The 17,926-nt window shown below is 37.0% G+C and overlaps 1 protein-coding gene across 1 annotated transcript in view; it reads left to right on the plus strand.

Moving 5' to 3' along the window:
* Positions 1–17,926, plus strand: part of scfd2 (sec1 family domain containing 2) — a 139,656-nt gene that overhangs the window by 107,607 nt on the left and 14,123 nt on the right. Inside the window, exon 6 of the mRNA XM_081378879.1 lies at positions 13,085–13,230. Within this exon, the coding sequence (XP_081235005.1) occupies positions 13,085–13,230 (146 nt within the window). The remainder of the gene's footprint in view (positions 1–13,084; positions 13,231–17,926) is intronic.

A 17,926-nucleotide genomic window follows, 5' to 3' on the forward strand; every position in this document is an offset into this window, starting at 1 on the left:
TTGACAGGTTTTTACTTCAAGAACTTCTTTTATTCACATGCTCTAGGATGTTTCTGGGTTGCGACTTATTCAGCCCATCTGTGTGTATTTTTCTTATGTAAGACCACTCTGTGGAATGAAATGCTTGTCTTACGTCTTGACCCAAATTCACAACAGTAAGACTCATAGTATGTTCTTCATGTGCGTAAGTGTGTGTATTTAAGCTCTATTTTCTATACAGTGTCCATGTATATGGTAAATAAGCATACAGACAGGGCTTTGTGATCATGTGCGTGTGGATACCTGAACTATATCATTGTCTTGATGTGTTGTTTAGCTCTCAAGGAAACGCTCATAGATGGAAGGCCCTTCTGCTTACTAGTACACATAGGGGTGGACAATATGGCAAAAATATCATATCACGATTTTTTTTTTTCAGGAAAATCACGATTTTATCACGATTCTTTTTCATGTTGGTTTTACTCTTTTGCAAGTGACTGAGTATTACAGCCAAACTAATATCCCTATTTTAAAAACAAAGCCTTACAAGATAACAAAATATAAAATAAAAAAAGAATGGCAGACATTTAGGCCAAAGTGGTGAAGATAAAAATCTTAGTCATTATTTTCTTTGTTATTAAAAGATAAGAACAAAGATGCACAAAACATATTCCATATACACAGCATATAATATACAAATGAAATAAACAGTGCTTTCAAGAAATAAATTAAATGAACAAATATAAAAATAAAACACTACATAGACTTCACTGCATAAATTATACATTGATACTTATTAAAGCTACTATTAAAGTTATCAGAGCAGTGAGTGGTTTTTTTCTTTGTTTTTTGTTGTTTTATTAACATTAAAGGGATAGTTCCCCCAAAAATGAAAATGTCCATCATTTACTCTCTCACGTTGTTTTAAACCCAGATACGTTTCTTTCTTCTGTTGAAAATAAAAGTTATTTTGTAGAATGTGGCCAACCAAACAGCCTGGTCCCTAGTGAAATGATTTTCCTACTATGGAAGTCACTGGGGGCACGGACACGAGGAAAAAATGTGAATTTGACTTGGTTACACGAGACTCGCCAACAGCGGTTACACAAACAAAACTAGACAAGAGACGATGGAAACATGAGGGCTATTTATACACTAAGACTAATGACTAACAGTCTAACAAGACAGTCAACCAATAAGTATGTGACAGTGGACTAATATAAGCAATGCTTATATTTATATTTAAATAAATTTAGGGGGTCTTTTCATGTTTTTAATCAGGTTAGTTCTAAATTTATGGGATTTGAACAAAAAAGCTGATCCAGTAAATTATCCAGTAATGTACAAATTCATAGAGTACATGATCCAACCCTTAAATCTTCATTGCTCCAAATGAAACTTCCTTTCTACGTGACTTGGTATGTCACACACACATACTATATACTTAAGCGATGGGTCACACACCTTAACTCTTGCTCTTCTTCCTCTTTGTTTTTTGTTCTCTCTCTCACTTATTCTCTCTCACTTATTTTCTCTCATCCAGCCATGATTTAAAAGGATTATTATGAGTCTTGCATCAGGGCCAAGCGGTTATGGTTTAAAGAATTAGAGTAGCAGAAGTAAAGAGGTTTGAAGTGTTCCTGCCGGAATTCTCCTGTTTCCTGGATAACAGTTTAGCTTCAGCGATCAACACCAATTTCCTGCCTTAATCCTTTGTTCTGAATCTTGTTCTGACTTTTCATATATATATATTCAAAGGTGAGCTTAGGTCATGACCTTGTCCTACAGTTTCACTCAACACTGGCATCTGTGTCTTAAGGATTTTTGATGAGAAGAGGTGACAATGCAAAGCATATAAACAGCTTTATATATATTTATAAAGCTGTGCATATGTTGATGCTTTTATGTTTCACGTGCTGTCAATACATCCATATTGTGTGTTTCATTGTACTGTATATAATGTGTAAAAAGTTATATAAAAATAGACAAACATACAAAATTGTTTCGTTGTCTCTGTCTCAACTGGTGTTGTGGCCTTGAGAGACCTGGCTTGTTTTGTTCTAGGCTGGAGTCTTGATAATCTTGAGCTGTGTGTTCTTGACTATAACAAGGTGGATTGCATGTGCACATAAGGTCAGTCTAGTTGGAACCATGGGTGCCAAGCAGGCTGTGATTCATTTTCCATTTAGCCATTTGGGTGATTGAAAAGATGCTGGTGTGACCACAGCCACCTGGAGCTGAACTCATTGATGACAATACAGATGATTGTGGACCAAAAGAGGATGTCAAGAATGTTAATCTTTCCCAGGCTCAATATCCCAGTCACAACCTTCACTTGGTTCATCCATCTTTCAATGGAAAGTAATAGGTGTCTGCAAGTTGCCCAGGTGACATTGTTAGTGACACCACAGTTTCTTGTCATCACACTTCTCCACCACTGCCTTCCAATAAGCAATTCTGAGCCAGGTAAAAACTGTTTTTTTTTTTTTATTATTGTACAGAAGCACTATCACACTGTTGAACTGAGGTATTCAACACTTTCAAGTTTAATTTCCATATACTTTCTGCAGGTTACTTCGATCAGTAGGTGGTGACAAGTGACTATCTTTATGAGTGAGTCATTGATTTGATTCAATTCATTCAAGCAGACTGATTTATTCAGGAACAAAAACTTGACTGTGTGAGTTGAGTCATTGAATTATTCACTCAACCCGTTCGTTCATAAACATTGATTCATTCAGAAGCAGAACATTACTACTGTTTGTTGCTTGGAGAAGCACAATGGTTCTGTTTTGATTACTTTGGAACTATTACACAAAATTACTGGCTATATTGTGTCTAAAAGGTAAATTAGTCGATAGTAACATCTGGTTTATTGAAATGTTAAATATGATAATCGCAATCGCTGGTCTGAATTTCAGCATGTAATTACCTGCATCTCTCAGCCTGCTTGTTACATTTACTCCAGCCAATGTGTAATAAGCAAAAACATCCATACACTACACCTCCTCAGCCATATTTACTCTTATTTACATTACCTTCATATTACCTCATATCCTCTGTTAATTATATGTTTTGTTTACTGTGACTTTGGGACTCGCCAAGTCATTTTACCCAGTTATTTTGTCAATAAACTATTTTTTTATTGTAATTTTCCCAGTCTCCAAGGTTTGAGATTTGGTCCTGCTTTCCACATCTAGAACTCCTCCAGGGAGAAACTGTGGACAAACCTTCCTAAAACAGAAGAGAAACTTTGGAAAAATCTCCCTAAAACAGGACCCTTGGTGGTGGTAAAGTGTAAAGTATGGAATGTTAGGATATTGTTTGGCGCTTCTGGAATGCCGAATGTGAGCCAGCACTGCTGTTGATTATTTGTAGGTGTTGAAGACTTCTTAAACTGCTGACAGAGATGGTTGAATAATGTAAGGTTGCTGCCAACCTTATGGAATGTTGATGGCATTACTCTGGATATCTCTCTCAAAGTGTAATGAGTGTTTTCTCAGGACATGATGTAGGAGGATCTCTCTGAAGAGCACTTAGTAATTAGTGTAAGGAATTTTTGCAGTTTTTAAAAAGTTAAGTGTCACTTTGCATAGAGGCTAGATGCCTCTATCCTTATTTTCACCTTCACAAAATCTCTCTCAATCCCTTCCCTTTTGTCTGTTTCCCTTTCTCCCTCACACACGATTTCTACAGCAATTTATTTTTTGTTAAACTCTTAAACACACAAATGATGCGTATCTGAATATCATTACTGAGATATATAATGTTCTGGTAGAGATTAGAGCTGCAAGAATGCTGCGCTGAGTGAATGGAAGTAAGACTCAGCATCAGTCTGTCATTAGAATGGGAATGTGTGGCATTTTTCTGTCATTTAAACAATTGCCTGAGCCAGGCTTAGGTTAGTCTTGTGTTTTCCGTTGGATCTTGATAAGGGGATTAGCAAAGAAATGTGGAATTTTTGCTTAAGATTTTAAACATTTTAATCTCTCATATATTTAATTCTCATTGCTATGGCTTTCAAGAGGTTATAGACTTTACTGAACTAAGTATTACGGATTCCTAACCTCTAACAAAAATTACCATGTCATCTGATACTGTAGTTTTTCTTGCACCGCATAATCTTCAAACCTCAGGCTACGTTTACACGTGGCCGGTTATTTTCATAAACGGACATTTCACCCTCTCCATTTTCAGAAAAGTGTTAGTTTACACAAACCCGTGTATATGCCGTCAAGAGCATGCCAACCTGTAGGTGGCAGTGTAACGAGAAGCTCAAGCCCATGTTAGCCAATCAGAATCCCGAAAATATAGGTCCACCTTTGAAGCAGTGCAAGTTCTGTCACATACAGTACTGTGACGTCGAATGCCTAAAACTCAGTTTTTCTCAGTTTACTTGCCAACATGCAAACAGAGTTTTCCAAAATCTCCACTCTGGCCGGAGTTTTTAGGAAAAATCGTTTTCAGAGGCGAATTTTCCATTTGCGTGTAAATGAGGGGCACAACCGAAGGGAAATGTCTCAGTTTTTCAAAATAACCATGTACGTGTAAACGGGGCCTCAAACTACGTAAAAATCTTTAACATGGACAAAAAAGAAATCATATTTTATCTAAGTGACTCACTTGAGCTGGCTCTTGTATTGGAATAAAAACATACAGCATGAATAGCCTGTTTCCCAAACACATGATTCTTAACTGGTTCTTCTGGTGAATCAAGAAAAAAAATACTCTTATGAGCCAGTTCTTTTAAAGGGGTCATATAATGGCAGGCCCTACATGCACTTTTACAAGTTGATTGTACTGAAATGTGTGTTGGCATTGCCTGTACACAACCATTATAAAATCCATCCAGTGTTTTTTTTTTTATCTTTTTATGTTTCCCCCTCTCTCAAATCAAGCTGTTCGATTTTGTGACGTCACAAAATCGACGCCCCTCCCACGATTCTTGATTGACAGTAGCGTTTCAACACAGCCCCGCCCTCGCTCGTGAGCGAGCTGTCAATCATAGCCCGCGCCGACTGGCGCGTCATTGTTGATAGCTGGAGAACTGAGCTGAATGGCGTCTAAGCGATTGTGGTGTTCCGTTCTTGGGTGTAGTAAGGAACACAGCAGTCATATTGATGTTCCTAAATCCGAACCGCTGAAGACGCAGTGGCTGAGTTTGTTTTCGAAGGGAATATTCCCCACGATCAATGTCCATGCTTTCATGTTTGCGCGAATCATTTCACACACCAGACTGCTTTACAAACGAGGGTCAGTAACGTTATAAAGCTGGTTTTGCTAAGAAGCTGCTCCTGAAAAAAGGATCAGTACCAACTATTCGTGTTCCTGCTGCACCTCCAGAAGAACTGAAGTGAGTGTAACGTTTTATTAAGCTTTATATCAATCTTTATATTAATCTTTGCAAATCGCTTGCTGCATGCTTCACGATGAATGCAGCTATTTTTACACTCAGGTACGGCATGCTTTCTATGTACGACGTTCTCAATATAATTCATAATCCCACGTTTATAATGAACGACGCGTTATGGTTATTGTGTTATTGTGTTACAAACGGTGTACGCACAGAACAGAGGGGCGGGGTGAGCAAAGCTCATTATCATTTAAAGACACATGCACTTAAATGGCGTGCTGAAAACAGAGCTGTTTTTGACCAGGTAAAATGAGTGTTTTCTTACAATACTAATGAGAATTTTTAATTAAAGTATATTACAAACTTTTAATTTAGACCCCAAAGAATCATATTAGCTTGTACAAAAATGGCATTATTTGACCCCTTTAATGAATAGTTCAAAAAGACAGGTTACTGGTTTGAATCAATCTGACGAATCCTTCACTGAAAATAAGTCGTAATACAGTATAACTTACTTCTCAAAGAGTGTTAAACTTAACATACTGTCATTCAGCTCCACGGCATTCTTACCCTCTTTCACTTTCTTACAATGCTGTGTTTGAATTCCAATAGCATATGCAGCAGCATTCCCAGATCTAAACCAGAATTCCATTACGGATTAACATTATACAGAGATGTTCTTCTTTTATTCCCAGGCCAATAAGGCAGCATTTTGATTCACAGACTCAATGCATGAATGCACACACGCATATCCTCCTCTTCATCACCTTTTTAGTCTGTTACTAAAATAAGCATCGCTATTAATAGTACCAGAGACTGAATTCCTCTGGAAGAGGCTTGAGACTGAAGCTGGTGTGACTTTGTGAGGAGGGAAAGAAGACAGGGCTGGAGAAAAGAAGGAAGTTTATAAAGGTTTCTACATTCCTTTGAGGATGGAGCCATTTTTAGTTGTCAGGGAGATGACTCTGTTTATTACAGTTTAGACTAGACTTTATTGCATTCATGAGATCGTCTGTGGGGGGAATGAAGTAAAGGAATGTTCTTTTGTTCTGTCAGACTCTTTCCACCTGTATTGATTCAAAGTTTATGATTCACTATTGTTCTATTTAAATAGACAGCTCATAACAATAAATGAACAAACATGTAGAAAATATATATCAGGCTATTTAGTATTTTTAACTTATTTAAATACAGAAAATAGTTTAGATAAAGTATATAAAGAAATATAGAAAATAATAGAAATTGACAATGTAAAGAAAAGAATTAATATTAAAGTAAAAAGTCATGTATTCACATGTTCATTACTGATAAGGAGGCCATCTTTCCATTCTCCAGAATAATTTTTATTTTATCTATTAGTGTGGAAATTATGAAAGCCTTCTTTGGGGGAATGGTGGTGTTTTGTTATGTTTTGCATTTTAGGAGATTGTTCACAGAATCCTTTAATATTTCATTTCCAGAAATTTTGTGTCTGCACTTTTCCACAGCTGGTTTATGGTTGCAAATAACAGTTAGTTAAGTCGCAAAGTAACTGAAGTAGCCACAGGTCATTTCTTCCATATTGTGACGTACAGGTCCAGTAAGGTCAGTGTCGCATCCTGCACGCCTCTCCCCGCCCTCTAGGCAAATTGCATCGGGTCGAGAAATGGTTTCGTTTTTTCCAATAATACCTTTACTAATTTCTTGAATTTGCCTACCTTCATTACAAGTGAGGTCAAGGAACTGGTCTATAATCTGTCAAGCCTTTGGGACTATTATTTTTTTGCTACTGGGATAAAAATAAGACATGTTTCCTAAGTTTTGGTACATACTGAACCTCAAGAGACCAATTAAAAATATAAGTAAAAGTTGGACCCAGTTGCTTTCCACACTGTTTTAGCACCCTACCACTTATTCCATCAGGACCAGAACCCACTTTTATCTTACACTGTTTAAAAAGTCTAACTGCACATTCCACATTAAAAGAAACAGGTAGGCTTTCATCTTGAGGAGAGTTATATAACTCTACATTCCTTATGCTACCATTCTGCTCTTCAAATCTAGCATAAAACTTATTAAAATCCTCAGCAAGAACACTAATTCATAACGATTACTTTCACTCTTTTTCTACATCTAATATTTATGTCAGTCATTAATTAAGACTATCCCATACTGAGCCCATACAAGTTGTTCTTAATTTAGACTCCACTTTATTCTTATAACTACTTTTTGCCTTCTTGAATTCAAGTCTAATCAATTTCTGTACATTTTTAACTTCCCCTCGTTGAAAGGCAGTTAAGATTCCTGCTCACCCATGGCTTACTGTTTGGATATATCTTAAGAACTTTTTCAGGAATTACAGAGTCAACACAATAAGTTACCCAGGAACTAACCACATCATTAAGCTCATCAATATCAACAGATGAATCCATAAACACATTCCATATGGTGCAATCAAAATATCCTCGTAATCTCTCAATAGCATCATCAGTCCAAGATTTCACAGTTTTTGTTTGAACGTTTCCCCTCTTCAGTTCAGTACTATAACATGGAATAAGATGAATACAGTTGTGATCTGACGAACTCAATGGAGGTAGGGTAGCTTTGTGTGCTCCCTTACATTTACATTTAATCATTTAACAGAGGCTTTTATCCAAAGCAACTTACAAATGACGAGAGGAATAGAAGTTAAACTAACAATAGGGCAAAAATATGTAAGTGCTATGCCCCTTCCCAATTTAGTCTAACACAGTATATAGAAGAGAAAAGAAAGTGTTGTTAATGGATCAAGTGTTGCTGAAAAAGATGTGTTCCCTTAATAAGATAAGTTCCCTTAATAGAGCCATAACATAGGTCCAAAGTCATTTTGTGCCTAGTTTGACACGTGACATACCCATGCATAGATTTTTTCCAATACACAGTTATTTAAATCACCCATGATAAAAATCGGAGCATCCGGGGATAATAACTGGTATTTCATAAAACTCTTCTCGATATGCTCCGCATCCGACTTCACATTCGCCTTTGGATGAATATACACTGCTGCCACAAATATTTGAGGAAACTCTGGGCAAATCATGTGGACGGAGGGATACCGTGAGCATCTCAATGTCCTTGGTGCATAAATGCTCTCTCACAACAACAGTCTTGCACCAGCGCTCGTTCACATATAAACATACTCCACCGCCATGAGTCTTGCCAGTTATCCAAGAGTCGCGGTCAGTTCGAAATGGGCCACTAAATCCATTAATTAACAACTCTTTATCAGAGTCCAATTTCGAACCAAGTCTCTGAGATTGCAAGCAAACAGCTGTCTCTAAATTCGCGTTTAAAACGAACGTGTGTGAAGTTCCTCAACCTTATTGCGTAAGGACCGAGCGTTTGCTAAAATAATTGACGGAAGCATTGTGTGAGGCAGCAGTCTACTCTCTTTCTCATTCTTTCACGTACCCCACCTCTTCTCCCTTCTTCATTTCTTTAGTTTCAGTGTTGTCATGGTTGCCACAAATGATTTCGCACTCTGTTTTATTCAAAGACTTTTCCCCCTTAAAAAAGCAAACTCCATTGAGCACATATTGATATACAATTTTTCTGCAGAGTTAGTTCTGCGTAGGTGACTAACCTTGCTTACTTTCGTCTCATTAGATCACATTATGCTTGTTTCAGTCACATACACATCCATGCACCTCTGTGTCTTGTATCTTTCTAATGAACTGTCCTTTCTCTGAGGATCATGTACCCTGTTGTTTGGTTAAAGCAGGCGGACACGCTCGAAAAGATCTAGGGTGTGTGTTTGTGTGTTTCTGAAGTTAATCTTCTGCTCTTCTCTTTGGTAGAGATCAGTATACAAACATTGGAGGTTGTTACGCACACACATCTGTATTTCAAAGGGAAGGGTTTGCGTGAGAGGAGAATGTGGGGGATATGCACACGTGTATGTGTGTGACTCCCGTCTGTTCTCACACCAGCACCTGGCTGTGGCTCAAGATTTGGTGTTGTGATCACCATTACCATCTAAACCGCAGCCAACACCCTCTTGCACTGCCACGCTGTTTCTCTTGGCTCGCAGTCAAATGACTGTCTGTGGCTACATGAAAACACACGCACATATTACATCTGCTGCAGATCTCTTGCAGTTTCTTAGTCAGGGTCAACTGTTGTTCCTGTATGGAAGTAAAATAATGACAAATGTCTTTGAAACAAAAAAGCATGTTGAATTGCACTGATTGAAAAAAACATGCATTGCATTATCAGTGCTTGCATTTGAATGCATTGTATTTTCAGGGCTAGCATTTTTGGGGGCTGAAATTCAGCGTTGTTGTATATTTAAGCTGTGAATATTTCAAGTGAAAACATTTCACCCACAATTTCATGAATAAAAATGCAATAATCCATATTCACCTTTCAGACTTAATTTCCAAAATATTCAGACTGTTCAAAAATACTGTAATATTCAACAGGCATTGGTCCATTATATTTCGCTTTACAAATTCACTTCCACAAATTCAGTGGTTCAAATTCAACAGATCCAAGAACTGCAGTAATAGCAGTAGAGTACCGATGTATAATATCCATCTACTGTTAGTCTCCTAACCAGCATTTGGTGCAAGCGGTATTCACAAAGACCATATCAAAGGTAGAGAGAGTCATTCATTCACTGATTCGCAGATATCGAGCAAACGGTAAGTATTATTATAATCAGGGCAAGTGTATATGGGGAAAAAGCTGGGTTTATTAGGAATGCACCAATATGAAAATTTTGTCTGATTTCGAAAACCAATAATTCTTTATATTCTTCATATAACGCAATAACCAATATATTGACCGATAAATCCAAATTTTGATATCATTTTTGGAGAGCCTGATTACAAAAGCAGACTTTTAAAGGCTCACCATTAAAGCCACGTCTTAAAGAACATAAATTCTACATAAACCAAACATATACAGTACAGTAGCCTATAGTGAACCAGTGTAAGATTCCTTAACTTTTAACATTAAATTTACACTCCCATGGCCAACTTTATAAAATCTATTGCATCACAAAGAAATAAAATGTTGCCCAAAGAATGCAAGCAAGTCATTGGACTACATTACTTTGTGTGTCAATACAAATATATATATTTTCAGTTAGTGCAATTCAACATGCTTTTCTGTTTCAAAAACATTTGTCATTATTTTACTTCCATATGTAACACCAAATACTCAGCACTAAAAATATTTTTTTGCAATTTCAAAAAGACTAAATTATGACTGGTTTCTGGCTCAAAAACATTAATAAGAGGTTGAGACCTTATAGGGGAAAAATAAATGATGGTGAATTGTATGAAATGATTCTGAATGACCCCTTTGACAGATTCTCCAATTTTTCTGAAATGGTTTATAGCTGCACAATCAAGTAAACTCTCACTAAAGTACACTTATTTTGGCTACTAGTTGTTTTACCTCACTAGATGCCTTGATTTTCTTCAGGCATGTTATATTTACCATGCCTTTCCATCTTCTGGAAAACAAACATTCACATCCGAATCTGCCTGCATCACTATATCCTTATCTCCCACTGCTGTCAAGAGCAACAGAGCAAGAGAAAAGAGCAGAGACAGAAGAGGCTAAATAACACGCATTTGAGGAAAAAAAAGAAAAAAAACTCAAATCAAACCAAACAGCCAGGCTAAATATGAAACCAGTTATATTTGGGCTGACAGTATGATCATAACACACAGAGAGACTCATCCACTCACTCCCCTTTCTTTGGGGTATGTTTTGATATCAAGCTTTAAATCAGAATTTCTAGAACCATCTACAATGAAAAAGCAGCAGTCAGGGGCTTTCTGGACCAATAAAACCAGCTCTGGTGGCCGCTGAATGGCCGCTTTAAACAGCAGCCATTCAGGCAGAGTTAAAATACAGATTATAGCTTTATTTATTTTTTGTGGAGTTAGTTATATAACTGCAAACACACACACACACTGCAGGCACAAAGGGTTCACAAAGCAGTATTTTACTTAGTAAGAGCATTCATCCACCCTAAGAAAATCCTTATGTCCTATAATGTCTTTCTGCAGTGACATTGATGAGTGTATGCAGACCAGGCCATGATTCCTGCAGTCACTGAAGCCTAAATTGATAGTTGGTTCAAGTCTCAGAAACAATTAATAACCACTGTGCATTTATGGATTGTTTTCATTATTGATAATAATAAGAAATGTTTCTTAAGCATCAAATCAGCATATTTGAATGATTTCTGAAGACTAAAAGCTGCTGAAAATTCAGTTTTGCTATCACAGGGATAAATTACATTTTAAAATATATTAAAAAAAAAAATGAAAAGTTATTTTAAATTGTAATATTTCACAATATTACAGTTTGTACTGTATTTTTGATCAAATAAATGCAGCCTTGGTGAGCACAAGAGACTTTCCTAACTGATTATAAATACAAAAAAAACATTACAAAAGGTTAAAAATTATTTATAAAACAATTTACAATGTTTTTTTTATTTATTTTTTTTATAGGTATTTGTTTTATAATTCATTTCACTTGGGTTTTTTAACGGTTATATGACAAACAAAATGCTGCTTGGTTTTGCAAGCTAAGGTACTGCACAGGATTTTTCTTTGGGTTTGTTTGTTTTTTTTTACTCAAAAGTGCAGTCGTGGTTATACTTTTTATCTGGTTTTTGTGTTTACTAAAAAAATAAAACCCCTGCCAGTGTCATGTGACGCAATTGAGCTGTGATTTTTTTTATATTCATCAATGGTAGAAATCAGTTACTTGTTCTTATTCTACCATCAATATGAGTCTTACATAAGTGTACTGCTCCGCTCTAGCCATGCGTCTGCGGGTTTGGCAAGGCCAGAGCGGTTTAACTGTCCGAGAATGTCTTATTGCTCAGGTGCAAGATTGTTTAGATCTGGTTGAAGGATGGACGGCTCTCTCATTACCCAACACTTGCATTCCACAGCTGACGCAGGATGATGTGCCAGCCTCACCCACCCATGTTGCTTGCTATCCCATCCTCCATTTGTCGTCTTTGAGTCTCTCTTTGCTTTCAGCACCATCAGTGCTGCAGGAATGACAACAAAGTTTGTTTTTGTCAAATACAAAAACTTTTGCTCCCCCCCCCCCCCAAATGAAACTGATACTCTCTCTCTCTCTCTCTCTCTATCTCTCTCTCTCTCTCTCTCTCTCTCTCTCTCTCATTCCTCAGTGTCTGAGTTTAGTGAGTGCACATTCAAATTTTGATTAACTCTGTTGCCTTCCATTGAAAAGAGCTTTTGTCCTCTGATTCTCGTAACTCGTACATCCCACATCCTAAAAAGAATGTATATAATATATTTTATCAATATATTTATGTATTATAGAATTTATAAAATGTATAAAAAAAATATCTCACTACATGGCTTAAACATTTGCCAACAATGTGAAAAATGTAGTACATATACATCCTTAAATGTATACATTTAAATGTAACTTATTCCTGTGATGGCAAAGCTGAATTTTCAGTATCATTACTCAACACTTCAGTGTCACATGATCCTTCATGATCTAATCATTCTAATATGCTGACTTTGCTGCATAAGAAAAACATTCTTATTATTATCAGTGTTGAAAACAGTTGTGCTGCTTAATATTTTTGTGGAAACTATGATGCCTTTTTTTCAGGATTCTTTGATGAATAGAAAGTTCAATAGAGTGAATGAGAGAGCCAGAAAGATTTGTTACATGAACATTCATGTAGTGTTCAGACTCTCTCCTCTGTGTTTGTGTATGTAGGAGTCTCCAGCCCTGAAAAGATGACAATGGAGCGCGCTCACTCTGCCCTGGAGAACATGTTTGAGACCCTGAGGGGAGTCAGTCATGCCCGAGACCACATGAAGCAGTTCAGTTCCGTGTACACTCCCAGTGATGGGACACACCAGGTCAGTGAACCTTCACTGTAACAAAGTGATCAGTTGACTTAAAGGCACAATATGTAACTTTTTTGCTTTAAAAATAGCAAAAATCACTATATCTATGTTCTATATTTTTTTTAGTTGTGTACTTACATTATCCGGACTGTTTCCAACAACTTTCAAACCAGGAGAAATTTGTAATTTAATTCGAGAAACGTCCAGTTTCTTTATTTCCGTTTTGTCGCCGCCAATGGCGTCATATCCGCGTTGTCCCTGGTTTCCGCTCGTGCTGCCATGGCAACCAGAGCTATGAACCAGAGCCGTCTGATAGTAACCAAAGCGACTGACGCGGACAACTTTGCAGTTCGCAGTGTCTATTTGCACGCTGTTGTTGTTTCGTTCAAACATTATGGACCATGGCAAGCACACTTTGGATAAAAAAGGAGAACTAAAACGAGAATCAATATCAGCGCGGTGTTTTCGAGATGCAGAGAGCTCCCATAGACAGTATATAAACGAGAGCTTCTACATGTACTTGATTAAACAGGTGAGCACATTTACATAAAACTAATCAATGTTATATAGTTCAACAAAGATAAAATGTCAGAATATGATCTGTATGTTATTCTAATGTTGATCTAGTTTACTGCTAGTCTCATACAGACAAACTAACACATAGGCTACATTTAAACACATTCAAATGCAGTTTAGTGTGCTAGTGTAATGTTAGACCAGGGGTCGGCAACCCAAAATGTTGAAAGAGCCATATTGGACCAAAAAAAAAAAAAAAAAAAAAATCTGTCTGGAGCCGCAAAAAATTAAAAGCCTTATAAGCCTTATAATGAAGGCAACACATGCTGTAAGTGTCTATATTAGCTTTATTAGCCCCCTAGTATCAAAATGATAAGTAGGCTACAAATACATAATGAGCATTCATTATTAAATGTTTATTTTCCCTGCAGCACATCCTGGAGAGAATGACGCACCACGTGACTAATCTGCTGTACAATCGTGCTTTAAGTTTAACTTCCATTATCATTTTAATGTATTATGTTTCGATTTATTTATTCGTGTATTATGTTTACAACGTTGAAAAACTTTAACCCTTTCACACGTAAGTTTAAAATATTCTGACTGACAGTATTCAGTATTCTACTGATTCCCCCCTGCATGAGTTTTTCAAGGCGACCATTATTTAGAATGTCGCTTTATGGTTTCCATGGTGACGCGTCATTGCGTGTCACGTGACACACCGCAGCAGAAACAGAGCTGAATGAATGATGATCTGCTTTTATGTCATTTTTCCTTTTTTATTCAAAATATTCACAAATTTGTTAGATATGGCATGAAATATCTGATATTCCGATTGTCAAATATATGCAAGTGGAAGCGTTTTGTTGTTTAAACACCTTTATAACGATCGCGTTAGTTGAGCTGTCGGATCTGTTGGATTTACAACACGTGAATTCATCCACTTCTCCCGAAATACATAAAAGTAAGTGGCTGGTGAAATGGGAGAAGAATAGAGTAAACTTTAAAGTTACTTACACAATGTGTATCTAATATGAATAAAACGTGTCTAATTATAATGGAAATGGTTATTATTGCCTCTTCCTTTAACATCAGTATGTATTTTACAAACTCTAAATGTATTTTATTTTTTTTGTATTATAGGCTATGTCTGAAACCTAAAATAAACATTATGTGGTTGAAAACACTGAAAAGTTGTGATAAATGACAGCTCTGAGCGCGCCTGTCTCTGGCTCAGCGCCAGCCAACGCGCGAGAGCACATTTGAATTTAGCAGTTGATCACGTGATGCACTGACCGTTCTAATCACACCGACCGATGTGATCGTACGTGCGAAAGGGTTAAGAATGTTTGTCATGTTTTTCCTCCTACAGAAATTATATTAAAACAAAAAATATTTTTTCCATTTTCATATTTTTGAAAAAGCTCCAGGGAGCCACTAGGGCGGCGCTTAAGAGCCGCATGCGGCTCTAGAGCCGCGGGTTGCCGACCCCTGTGTTAGACCAAGTGAAACAGCGCTGCGTTACCTCACAAGTTTAATTTGTCTAATAAACTGACCTGTGAGTAGTAATTCTGCGTGTAGTTCGGTAGAATGAAATGTCCATATTCCTTTTATATCCGCGGGACTCGCGTCGCTTATGGAGCTGATAGCTGTCTCTTAGCAATCCCGAACTGCTTCATATCACAGTCATGATAAAAACATTGATGTATTCAGTCATCCATAAACATTATTAGATCGGTCGGCTTGACGTTGACGACAAGATCCATAATTCTTAGCAAATGTTGCGTCATCAATCTACGCCTTTGTTATTGTAAATAGGTTAGCGACCCCTAGTGTCGAAAAATGCCATACTGTCCGTTTAACTTAAAAAAAAGTGCCACATATTAACGTTCAGCTGGCCTCCCTAAAGCATAAATGTGAAAAAACTTGACCCAAACAAGACTCTTGTAACTTCTCTGATATCCACTTTGTCTTCATTTTTGTTCAGTGTCTCAAAGTGTAAAAATATTTGTATTGGTCCAAAAATCTACTTGCCTGCAAACCCCAAATAAGAGTATAGTTGTCTATCAAAATGATGATGGTAAGAATTCAAATTAAAGAAGTTCTACTAAAGAAAGCTTCTGTCGCTATTTGCACATCTGCTAAATTTTACATCCATGGAAAAAGTTGCCAGAATGCTGATTTTTTTTTTTTTTTTCAGAAGTCCATGTGGCAACACATAGCCTATGTGGAATTCTACTCATATTCACAAAATATGAAGAACAACATCATAAATCTTCAAGTTTTTGTTATTTTATTCCAAAACACATGGTAAAACAGTTCAAAGTGTCAGTTCAAACATTGCATTTTGGACCCTGTGTGTATACATGAGCAGAATACCTCTGCGATTCATACAGATATGATAATAATTATACTCTGTCCCGTTTCTTCATAAATTTCATCTCATCCCATCCTGTGAGATCACTTTATTCATGCAGAACCTGCTACAGACTGTGTGTGACTTCCTTTGACTAACTGGAAGCCAGAGTGCGTCACAAGCTTTTAACTATACTGTATGACAGAACTGAACATCCACTCTTGTACCTTTGAGAGTGTTTTGTGTGCTCTTGTGTTCATTTGTGTGGCAGACAGTGAAAGAGAAAGAGTCTGAGGGACAGAGGTGTAAAGAGCTGATTATATAACACACTGTTTTCTTTTCCTAACCAGGAAGCACTTGTGTTAAAGTCATTCAGAGGTGTTCTCTGTTCAGTATTTTTTAGCTGTTTTATTCATGCTTGTTGTGGGGATAATTAGCTAAAAGTAATGATGCAGGGAACTTAAAGGAACACTCCACCATTTTTTGAAATATGGCTTATTCACCTTCTTTCCTACATTTAGATAGGTGGGCAAATGCATTTTTGTCTCAGTGCATGCATTGTTTTAGTTTGACAGGGTCGGCGCTAGCTTAGCTTAGCATAATGAATGGAATCCTTTGTTGCCAGCTAGCATGTCCTGAGTAAAAGTAATATAAAAAATAATAAAAAACACCTAATTACTTCTTTTGGCCTGCGTATTCACAACAGGTACAAATAGCGATGCAGATTAACACTAGGCGATTTCCTAGGCAGATATAGACTTATATATTAAGGACTATTTTAGGGGGAAGCACAGGCGAAGCACTGCTACTTGGGCGCAGAGATATCACGCCCAAGTAGCAGTGCTTCGCCTGTGCTTCCCCCTAATGCACTGAGACAAAAATGCATTTGCCCACCTATCTAAATGTAGGAAAGAAGGTGAATAAGCCCTATTTCAAAAAACGGTGGAGTGTTCCTTTAATGCAGTTTTTGTAAAGTAGCACACAATGTCCTCTTAACTTGACAGCAGCTCAAATGTTTTAAAAATAGTGTAGCTTTTTCTGTGACAAGCTTTTTCTTTCCGGATGCAGTGTATTACATTGTATGTTTTTATTTATTAAATCTGACCCTTTGTTCTAGTTAGCTTGGGTAGTAGTTTGTAGTGTAGCTAACTACTTTTTCAAGAAATTACAGTTGTTTAACTAGTTGTCGCTAACTGTTTTAAAATATTACTAGCTTGGAATATGGCATTTTCAAAGTAAATTCCCTGACACCTGTTGTGTATAGATGTTTCATTTAATTGCATTTTAATCAGCCACAATACTGTCTTTTGTAGTGTAGTTTTAAAACAGCCTTAATCATATTGGTCATGGTGATCTGTGGAGTTTAATCCACTGTGTTCCTCCAGTTGTTTTTCACAGATGGAGTGTCATGAAACTGTAAGCGAGCCCTCACATGAAAAACACTGCATTCATGATGGGGATTCGATAGCACATCCTTATTTATCACCAGTAGTCTGCATCTCATTTTTTCTTCTTTTGTGATACAAGAACATTTTGTCCTAAATGTAGTGTTTTGCCACCGAAACACAATCTTTGTTTTGTTATCTCACTTTTGCTCTGGAAATGCTTCAGCAAGCCACACTGCTCTGCCAGAATGAGATCTCAGGAGAAACACCATTAGGAAGTAAAGCTATTTGCCAGGCTGTAAGCCTCAGATTACTTCTGTAGATATGCTTTGAACCAAAGTAAACGATAAAGATGTAAAGCCAACAGTGGAAAATGCTGTTGACACTGGAAAAATGTGCCACAGAAAAAAATTGCTAAAATGGGACACAGAAAATATGTGCTAAGTGCTGG

The sequence above is a fragment of the Scardinius erythrophthalmus genome (assembly GCF_964197995.2).
Source record: "Scardinius erythrophthalmus genome assembly, chromosome: 11".
NCBI lineage: Eukaryota > Metazoa > Chordata > Actinopteri > Cypriniformes > Leuciscidae > Scardinius > Scardinius erythrophthalmus.